The sequence below is a fragment of the Tenrec ecaudatus genome, chromosome 6 (genome assembly GCF_050624435.1).
Source record: "Tenrec ecaudatus isolate mTenEca1 chromosome 6, mTenEca1.hap1, whole genome shotgun sequence".
NCBI lineage: Eukaryota > Metazoa > Chordata > Mammalia > Afrosoricida > Tenrecidae > Tenrec > Tenrec ecaudatus.
The window spans coordinates 8,511,940-8,522,034 of record NC_134535.1 but is presented as its reverse complement, the minus strand read 5'-3'; the positions used below and the strand labels follow the sequence as shown (position 1 = coordinate 8,522,034).

The window sequence follows — 10,095 nt, the reverse complement described above, 5'->3', positions numbered from 1 at the left end:
GGAACTCCCCCACCCTGAAAGGCCTCTCTGTTTGAGGCTTTCCCCCTTCCCCACCCCACCTCTGCTCCTCAACTTTGGGAGCTAACTCCCTTCTTACCTACTTTGTCCATTCTCCTCTTCTGCCAAGGAGGGCCATCTCACATGGACTCAGCCCAGGAACCCAGCCCCCACCCCAACCACTCTGTGCCCCCAGGCCCAGGCCAGTCCCAGCTTCCAGGAAGAAGGCAGGGGAGTCTGGGCAGAGAGCGCCTGGCTCTGCTCCTGAGCCTCTGCCTGGGCTCTGGGTGCTGGAATGTTCCACCAGGGTGATGTTCCCTCAGGACCCCGCCATGACCCACAGAGAGGGGAGCTTGGATTCCTGACTCCGTCGGCTTCTTCAAGATCTGCAACGTCATATTTTTTTTAACTCACTTGGGCAACAGGTTTATTTGATGTCATTTAATTAAAAGAAAGAAATTGTGTCACCAAGACGTTCGCAGAGTGCGGCATGGGAAGTTGGTACTTGCTGCCACACCAGGGCTGGGGGATGCGTTGGGGGTGGGGGGTGGGAGGTAAGTATTCTTTACCGCCTGGAAAGAGTGGCCTGAGGGAGACAGAGAACCAGGCCCCAGCCCACTCAGGACCTCCCCCTGCCACTCTCCCCAAGCTCCCGCCTGTGGGGTGGGGGTGAGGTGGTGAGCTCCAGCTGTTCGGCCAACAGGAGCTGTCCACAGAGCGCCCGAGGCGGAGCACCTGTCTGGGCTCCCTGACACCTGGCTTACGGGCTGGCATTGCAGCTCACACTTCTGGTTCTGGCCTGGTGTAGGGGCTTGGTTTCCTTTACAGTGTTGCCAGACCAAGGGTGCAGGGTCCTTGGGCCCTCTCACACTGAACTCTCTCCTCTGGAACCTTTTCCACTAGTTTGGCTTAAAAAAAATAATAACAAAAATTAACAGCTCCTCGGCCACACACTCCTCCTGATGAGTGGGCTCCCCCTGTCCTGACACATCTCTTTGGGGGTCTTCACTTCCTCCTCCGGCTGACAGTCTTCAGCTCAGTCAGTTCCTTCTCCATCAGGTGGGACTCGGCAGTGGTCTCTGAGAGCTGAAAGGCAGGCAAGCGACAGGCCGTGATGACGAGGGTGGGGCTGCCAGGTCCCTCTGGCATCTCTCTGGCACTGACAGCCTCCACGAAGGGGCTGCCCTTGGTAAGTGGGCAGGGAGGGCGTGGGCGACCACCTGATGGCCCCGGGGCCACAGGACTTGAGGAGCATCTTCAACCCACTGCTCTACCTTTCTGATCACTCACAAGTGTGCAGGAGGAGCCCTGGTGGAACTGCTGGTAAGCAGTGGTTGGTTGGTGGTTCAAACCCACCAGGTACTCCGAGGGAGAAAGATGAGGCTGTCTGTTCCTGTAAAGATGGACAGCCTCGGAGCCTCTGCACGGGGCTGCTCGGCGTCAGGATTGACTTGGTGGCAGGGTGGTTGGGGGTTTTTTGGCACTGCATTCAGGAACCCTCGAACCAAACTCCAAACTCACTGCCATCAAGTTGATGCCGACTCAGAGACCCGAAAGGCCAGAGCAGAACTTCTGAGACTATAAATCTCTACGGGAGAAGAGAGCCTCATCTTTTTCTCCGCAAGCGGCTAGTGGTTTCAAACTGCTGACCTTTCGGTTAGCAGCCCAACTCAGAACCCGCTACACATCACCAGGGCAGCAGATGAGAAAGACCGATGTTGGTGATTGTAGAGCGGAAGGATCGTGATCTACACTGTTTCTGGGCGGAAGCTCACACATGCGAGTCCAAACTCACTGCCATCAAGTGGATTCCAACTCCTAGCGACCCCGTGGGACAGAGTAAAACTGCCCCTGTGGGTTGCTCGAGGGGCCCTGGTGGCGTCGTGGTTATGCACTGGGCTGCGGTCTGCAGTCAGTGGGTGGAAACTGCCCGTCACTCGGCGGGAGACAGATGGGGCTGCCTACTCCCATACAAAGTCGCTGTCTCAGAAACCCACAGGGGCTGTTCTACCCTGTCCCATGGGGTCACAGTGGGTCAGCATGGACTCAGTGGTAGTGAGTGGGTTTTTAGGACTGGATATCTTTCATGGGGGCGGTTTCAAACTGCTGGCCTTGACCTTAGCAGCCCAATGCGTAACAAATCCACTGGTCTCTTTCCATTACGTGATTCGGGAAAGGAAATGCTTGAAAGGAGGTCACTTTCTCCTTGGGATCTTTCCGTTTCAGAAACCCGCGCAGGGCAGTTCGACACCGTCCTATAGGCTTGCTATGAGCCGGGATCGATGAGATGGCAGTGAGAATCACCCACGGAAGAGCTGGTGGCTTAGTGGGTTACACATTCGGCGGCTATCCGAAAGGTCAGCAGTTTGGAAACGCAGACACCCGCTGCCCCTGCTCCTCCCCCACACCCATGCTCACCATGTCCAGCAGGATGTCCACTTTCAGCCGCAAGAGATTGTTCTCTTCCTCCAGCTGCTGGTTCCGCCTGCGGAGGCGCTGGGCCTCCCTCCGGTCCACACCCGCGCTGATCCCCATGTCTGCAGGAAGTCGGGGAGCGGGAGAGTTACACAGGGGACTTCATTCCACTGTGGCCTGACACAAAGGCAGGACATGGAGCCCACCTGCTATCCACTGGCCATTCTCAAACTTGAGGTTCTGCCCCGCCAGGTTCATGGTGGGCGTCCCATAGTCGAGGCCCAGCTCAACCTCCCGGGTGGACCGGTCCAGCTGTGGGGAGACACTTGAGTCAGCCTTCGCGATCCCAGCGGGAGGAAGCCGAGGCAGGCTGCTCCCGGAAAGACTTAGGGAGCCGTTGCCCTTTGTCGCGTAGGGCCCTGTCACTGTGCGTTGGAATCAACCTGATGGCAGCTGCTTTGGTTTGGGATCCTTATTCCACCTCTGATTCCTGGTGCCTGCGGGTGAGCTCAGCACCCAGCAGATCCCCACGCGTGCCGGGAGTTGCTGCCTAAGGGAGCCCTCAGCGAGCAGAGGCCCAGGTGGGGGAGAATGACACTCGTGTGCTGGAGCCTAAGGTGTAGACGGCAAGGGCAGGGAGGAGCTGGAGCGAGGTCACGCTCAGGAGCCAGGGCCTTGTCCCGTCATGGTGGGGAGCTCATCAAATCCACGGCCAGAACACAAAGCCTTGTGGGGGTTCACTTCCCAACCTGTGGCGGGTGCCAACCAGAGGCTGCGCTCCTACTGTGTGGTCAGGCCATAGGATGTCCCCGAAGGGTCGTGTGGTATGATGAGCTGTGCAGCCTGGCCAGAGGGAGAGGCTTCCCCACCTTGACTGTGATTGGGGGCGATGGGCTCAAAGACCCAAAGGCCCGTGTGAACACATAAGAGCCCTGCGACCCATCTGCTCCCCTTCTGTGAAGGACTTGCTCTGGGGAGGCAGGCTACGTGCCTTGCTGGCTTTGACAGACAGGCAGCCTGGGTTTGTGAGCGCCCAGCGATAAGCAGATGGGATTCCACGAAGAAGCCAGTCAGTCGCACACGATGCTCCATGGAGCTGAGCAGAAGAGGCCCCTGTGGGAGTGCTGTGCCTGTGGGTACAGCCTCTCTCAACTGGGCACTCAAATGGATTTGCATGTGGCCCCACTTCCAACTTATCATTTTAAAACTCCATAGAGATTACTATTATTATTATTATTATAGATGGCGGGCCACTTAGGCAGGCTATCATTTATGCTAATGCTGTGGGCTTGGCTCCAGACAGAGCTGGAAAATCTCCTTTGAAACTGCCTTTGAACACGCGGCCTAGCTGTCTGAATGCCACTCCTGTCGGCAAATCACTGTCCTTTGAGAAAACAGCTGTTTGGGGAAAGTGTCTAGACTTCGTTCCTGGTCTCGGAATAAAGTGGAAGCCAAATTGGAGACTAGTGTTTGGGGTCGCAAATCTTATTAGGTCCTCAAACAATCGGCTCTGACTCAGACATACTTTGTCTTTTAGCTGAAGCAATGAGGCAAGTGAAATGGGTGCCTGCTGGGCCGACAGACACTCACAGCGTGAAGGTTGGAGAGAGAGGCCGACTTCCGGGGAGGTGTCTTCTTTGGGCTGAAGGTGTTCCCAAAGAGAGGCATCACTGGCTCGGTGACGGGAAGATCAATGGCTGCTCCCTTCTCCTAGGGCCAGAACAAGTCAGGGATGGGGAAATGGGATGCCCTGTCTTCAGTCATGGCGGCATAGGCTTTGCCACAGGCCCCGAGTATACACTCTTCACCCATCTGGCTAACAGCTCCTGGGTGTGGAGTGCCAGGGCCCCGAGTGTGCACTCTTACCCACCTTGCTCCAGGTGGCGTGCTAAGACCATCACGTGCAATGTCTCACTGCATTTTCACACACGCAATTAGCGCCTAGTAGAATCTCCTTTTGACAGGGGAGGAGCCCTGGGGGGGATCAAGGCGATGTGCTGGACTGCGGCCCACATGGTCGGCAGTTCGAAACCACCAGCAGCTCTCTGGGAGACAGATGGGGCTTTCTACTCCCGTGAACAGTTTTGGAAACCCACAGGGTGTCACTATGAGTCTGCATTGACTCGGTGGCAGTGAGTTGGGTTTTCACAGTATTTTCAATGGCCTCACATGCTTGTGAAAGTTGGACCTTTGAATCGGGAAGACTGAGGAAGAATTGATTACATTTTAACAACGGTGCTGGCGAAGAAGACTGAAAGTGCCACAGACTGCCATAAAGACCAATCCGTCTGTCTGGGAAGAAGCGCAGGCCGAACGCTCCTGAGAGGCAAAGATGGTGAGACTTTGTCTCACATACTTTGGTCACGCAGTCGGGAGAGACCAGTCCCTGGAGAAGGACATCGTGCTTGGTGAGGCAGAGGGGCAGCCCCAGAGAGGAAGGCCTTGATGTGATGGGTGGACACATGGCTGCTCCCGGGGGGGGGGGGGTTGGGGCTCAAGTAGAAAGAAAATGTTTTGAAAAAGACGAAGACAGCATATGTAGAGATGTGTTTGACACAATGGATATAGGTATAGATCTTGATAAGACCTGTAAGAGCCCCCAATAAAATAAAATAAAACTAGAAAACAACCATTCTCCCAACTGGACCAATAAGCAGCATCGTGTTCAACAGAGAGAAGACTGAAGTTGTCAAGGATCTCATTTTCCTTGGATTCATAATCAATGCCCATTGCAGGAGCCACGGAATTCAACAAAATATTGCGCCAGGCAAATCTGCTGCAAGGGATCTCTGGAAAAGTGTCCAAAGGCAAAGATGTCACTTTGAAGTCGAAGGTGCCCCGACCAAAGCCATACGTTTTCCATCTACTCATATACCAGGGGGCTCAGAGATAAATGGAATCGAAAGATTATGGAATTGTTCCATGAACGATTTGAAGCCCCCTCCTACATTGGAAAATCAGACAATAAATAAGGAAGACCTAAGAAGAATCGGCGCTTTTGAATTATGGCATCGGTGAGGAATATGAGCTGCCAAAAGCATGAACACATCTGTCTCCAAAGAAGTACAGCTGGTTATGTTCCTTAGGAACAAGGATGGCGCGGTGCTTTGGACTTGTTACCCAGGGGGACCGGTCCCCGAAGGCCATCGAAGGAGGAAGACGCTCAATGAGATGGATTGACACAGTGGCTGCCGCAGTGGACGCAGGAATAGCAAAGGCTGGGAGGATGGCCGGGGCCGGGCAGTTTCATTCTGTTGGACACAGGGTGGCTGAGTTGAAACAGACTTGCTTGCACCTAATGCCAAATTACTTTTCCCAAAGAAAGGTACTTCGAAGGTAATATTTTATAAGTGTGTTCTTGATCCAGAGTTGAGGTCCTGCCTAAACATTCTCAACTGTCCTTCTTTGTGGGCCGTTGACTAAGCCCAGTCCCCAACCACTCCCTTATCAAGATCTAACAAAGTTGCACTCTAGAAATAGGCGTCCAAATGCCAGAAGCCCACAGCCAGGCGTGGCCTTTTTTCCTGGAGCCCACAGAACTATTCAGAATCCCCGATCGAAAGAAATCCATGAGACCTGGCTAACCCCCTCAGTCGACCAGACAGAGCAGCTCCTGCAGTCCCACCTCACTGCTCTGCTGCCCCCAGGGGCAACTGCTGTGGGCCCTGCCTGGCAGCCTTCTCTCATACGTTACAAAGAGTTCTCCCTTTACGTTGTCTCGACGTTGTGCTGTGCCATCCATCCATCCAAACAAACACACCCTAACATCAAACCCTGTTATTAAGTCCTACGGAGTCTATTCCAAGCCAGAGCCACCTCGTGTGATAGGAAACTACCCTTTTGGAGTTTCTAGGCAACAGTCTCTTCTCTAGGGGACCTGAGGGGCCACGAGGTTGGTTTCAATGGCCAGCCTGTTGTTAGCAGGAGAGTATTAATTTTTGTACCACCAAGACTGCCCCTATCTCAGGAGGCTCAAGCCTAATGTTTTAGAAAAAAGATACACCCAAACTTCATGACTTTGCTAGGATAATATGTACACGTGTGTTGTTAGGTGCCACAAAGTGGGTTCTGACTCATAACGACCATGAGTTATCAAAACAAAACAAAATAGTTAAAAACAGCCCTTATCCCTTCCTGCATCTGGGGACATTTCCAAACCAACCCAACTCATTTCTGTCTCCTAGTGACCCTACGCAGACTTTCTGAGACTGTGCATCTCTACTGGAGCAGACAGCCTCCTCTTTCTCCCTTGGAGCAGATAGTGGGTTTGAACCGCTGACCTTGTGGTTAGCAGGCCAACACTTAACCCACATTCTAGCTCCTTTATGTGCTCGCGTGCTTAAGTGTTGATAAAAATCTGGGTCATTTGATCCCCACAACCATCAAGGGGTCAGGTAAGGGTATCTCGTCAACATTAGAAAATAGAAGCTTAGAAACTTTAGCTAACTTGCCCCAAATCACACCGGGAGACACTGACAGAATGAGGGTCAAGCTGGGTGTCTGCCTAAGATAAGAAGGGCTGGTGGCCAGTGGGTCACGGGTTGGGCACTAGTTATAAGATCAGCAGTGTGAACCCACAACGGCTGCAGGGCAGGACAAGGCTTTCCGCTCTGGTCCAGATGCACAGCCTTGGAAAGCCAGAGGCCAGCTCTCCTCCTAGGGTCCACAGCGTTGGAATTGACCCAACGGCAGTGGGACGGTCCCCCTGTCCTCTGATGATGCAAATCAGAAGTGACAGGGATGCTTGGCCGTTTGCAGAGGCCCACAAAACACTCCACCGTTATTTTAACTTTTACAGGCTGGGCAAGGAGAAATAGGATTTTCGTCAAACTCTCAAAGCTAGGACCAGCCAAGAACGCGCATCCCGGGGCGATCAGCCGCCCAAGAACGGGTGTAAACAATTGTGCCCAATCAATCGTCTTCACCGCAGATCCACAGGGAGAAATCAGCCTCCCGATTTACCTCCGAGGGGAAAGCGAGGTGCTGGGGCCCGGCTTCCACCCCCTCCTCGAGCGCCCCGGACGCTCCAGCTGGGTAGACGCCCTGGGTAAACTGAGGAACGGGCCTTCCACCCCCCTCGGGGAGAGGCCCCCTCGGGCCTCGCTGTCCCCCCAACGCCGAGCTCAGAGACGTACCTGGCGCGGTCCCCGAAGCCAAGGTCGAACCCCCGCCGAGGTCCCCGCAAGGACCCGCCCGGGTCCCCAGTCGCCGGTCCGGCCCGCGCGCATGCGCAGCGCCGCTCCACGCCGAACCACCGCGGACCGTGGGGGTACTCGGTGAGGCGGGGTCCCCCCCGCGCGCGCCCACGCGGGGCTCCGGAGGCTCTCGCAGGCGCCGCTCGGCACGTTCAACGGAGCCCCCCAAGAAATGTCCTCGCGGGTCACTTACGAGCCCCACGTCGCCAGGGGGCACCGGGGGCGCTCTCCGTGCTCCCCACAAATCCATTGGTCTCGTCTCGGTCCGCAGCTGGCGGCCCGTCTCCGTGGTAACGGCGTCCCGCCGGGGTCCCCGCGGTGTGCGCGGGCCGCCGCATTGTGGCAGCACCCTGGTCTTGGGGGTCCGCCCCGCGTTGCCAGGAGAACCCGGGACTCAACAGTGGCAGAATGGGCCTCTCCCCCACGCCTCTGCTCCCGCTTCTGTCCAGCCCCACAGCAAAGGACACGGGGCCCCTTTCCAGAAGTTGGCGGGGTCCCCTGAGGGACCTGGGCTGGAACTGGGCCCGTGGTCGGAATCCCCCATGACTTCAGGTAAGACTGTCGTTCTAGCGGGCGGGGGCCCCCTCCAGGCCCTGCTGGCTTCAAGGTGCTCGGTGGGAAAACAGCAGGGAACCCCTCGATCGACTCCCAGCTCCCCGAGGCCCCCGGGGTGTTCGATCCCTGCAGAAACGCAGCGTCCCGCACAAGGAGTAGACTCCAGTGTCCACTTGGTGCACGAGGACGTGGCCTGGGGTTTACACGCTGGACTGCTGACCACAAGGCCTCGGAAATGCTGGGTTCTCTAGGTGGACACAATAGATTTGATGTTACGGGGCGTGATTTTTTTTGGTGGGGGGGGGTGGGTGTACCAGGCCATCCTCCCAACTAGCCACAGAACCCGAGGGGCTCCTGGTGCCCGTGCCATTACAATCCCCGACTTTTCGAGGGGAGCTTCGCAACTTCCTAACCACAATCTGCCGCCCAGCCCCCACGAGCCATGGAAACATATAACACAAGCTACATGGAATTGACAGTGTTTTTGGTAGTCACATTTTAAAGAGCAAGTAAAAAGATGAAAAATTAATTTGAATATTATACTTCACTCAGTGTGCCAAAACAGTAGCATTTCAAACCGTCATCAATATTTTAAAGTTTACACTGCTGTGCTTTTTCAAGTTAAACTAATTAAAATGAAAAATTCGGTCACACCAAATCCCAAAGACTCATGTGCACTGTTGGAAGGCACAGGTCTAGCCTCTTCTTACCCCTCCAGCCTCACTCCCTTCCAGAGGTGCCTCTTCCCTTTGGTTAACTAAGGCTCTTTCTTTATTTCCTGTTGTTGATGTTAGCAGCTTCCAGCTCGGCCTGGAGGTCACGGTTACCCCATGGAATGAAACGCTGCTGGGTCCTATACCATTTTCATGGCTGATTATGGATCAGACCGTGATGACCCATTGGGTTTTCATTGGCCCTGTTCTGGGAAGTAGATCCTTAGACCTTTCTTCCTAGTCTGTCTTCGTCTGGAAGCTCCATTGAACTTTTTGAGCACCATAGCCAAGCCCAAGCTTCCACTGACAGGTCGTGGCCATCCAGGTGGGGCCATCGTCTGGGAATCATAACTGGAGGAGGAAATGGGAAGTCTGTCTGACCTTCCCCACTTGCTTCACTTCCAGGAAGGAGAATCAGATTCCACATCAGCCCGAGGCTGATTCCTATGAGGTCAGACATACATCCCCGCTCCAACTTTCTTGACTCTGTTCTGCTACCCAGAGCCCTTCCCACAGCACTCCCCTTTTCTGCAGAGGTCCGTGGTCTGTTGCTATGGTCACATGGACGTCACATCCAATACTCAAGAGTTTAGGGGTTGGGTAGGGAAGTTAGTAGGTTACAAGGCAGGATCAGAAATGTGAAGGAGGCAGTTCTTCTGTCTGCAGCAGAACTTCTGTCAGCTGTGCCCAGTAGGCATGTCCAGTATTGCGTGAACCTACTTTTTTATCTTTTTAAATATAATTTTATTGATACTATGGTTTACATATTATACACTTCCATAGTTCAGTCATATTTATGAGTTCTACAGTCAGTTCCCAAGCATGTTTTACCTTCTTGTGCTCATTGTTAGCTCCCCATCTCCCCACGCCCCCAGTCCCCTTCTCACTGTGCCTCCAATAAGCCCCTAATCCAGTTACTGTCTCTACAGCTTCACCCATCCCAATCTTCATATAACTGGAAAACACGACAACAAAAAAGAGAACAAAAATAAACCAGAGGGGAAAAAATCCCAATGGAGAGAAAAAGCTAGAACTTATTTAAAATGACTCAAAAGGGAGATCAAATGGTCAGATGTCACATGTTAACCTAATGACCTCTGCCATGACTGAGTTTGCGATATTCTCTGTCTGATAGCAAGTCTATTCACAGCCCTCGGCTGTGGACAAAGGGGATTCATCAGCGGCTTCATCCATGTAGAGAGGGACCCTGCAGTGGATTT

At 54.1% G+C, this 10,095-nt stretch overlaps 1 protein-coding gene across 1 annotated transcript; it reads right to left on the bottom strand.

The window, feature by feature from the left end:
- Window positions 1–423: 423 nt before the first annotated feature.
- On the bottom strand, window positions 424–7,644 carry CBY1 (chibby 1, beta catenin antagonist). The gene is made up of 5 exons (XM_075553567.1): window positions 7,548–7,644; window positions 4,003–4,122; window positions 2,619–2,724; window positions 2,416–2,534; window positions 424–1,083 (listed from the first exon to the last, which is right to left on the bottom strand). The coding sequence occupies exons 1-5, from the start codon at window positions 7,638–7,640 to the stop codon at window positions 1,003–1,005; spliced, it is 519 nt and encodes a 172-aa protein (XP_075409682.1). The 5' UTR covers window positions 7,641–7,644; the 3' UTR covers window positions 424–1,002.
- Between the last annotated feature and the right edge of the window lie 2,451 nt (window positions 7,645–10,095).

What these genes read in the sequence shown, in the direction of transcription:
- CBY1 (XM_075553567.1), bottom strand. Translation starts at nt 7,640, where the DNA reads ATGCGCGCGGGCCGGACCGGCGACTGGGGACCCGGGCGGGTCCTTGCG. An exon ending in GGCTTCGGGGACCGCGCCAG is followed by an intron (nt 4,123 to 7,547) that starts GTACGTCTCTGA and finishes TTCTGGCCCTAG; the next exon opens with GAGAAGGGAGCAGCCATTGA. An exon ending in TGGACATCCTGCTGGACATG is followed by an intron (nt 1,084 to 2,415) that starts GTGAGCATGGGT and finishes CCTGCCTTTCAG; the next exon opens with CTCTCAGAGACCACTGCCGA.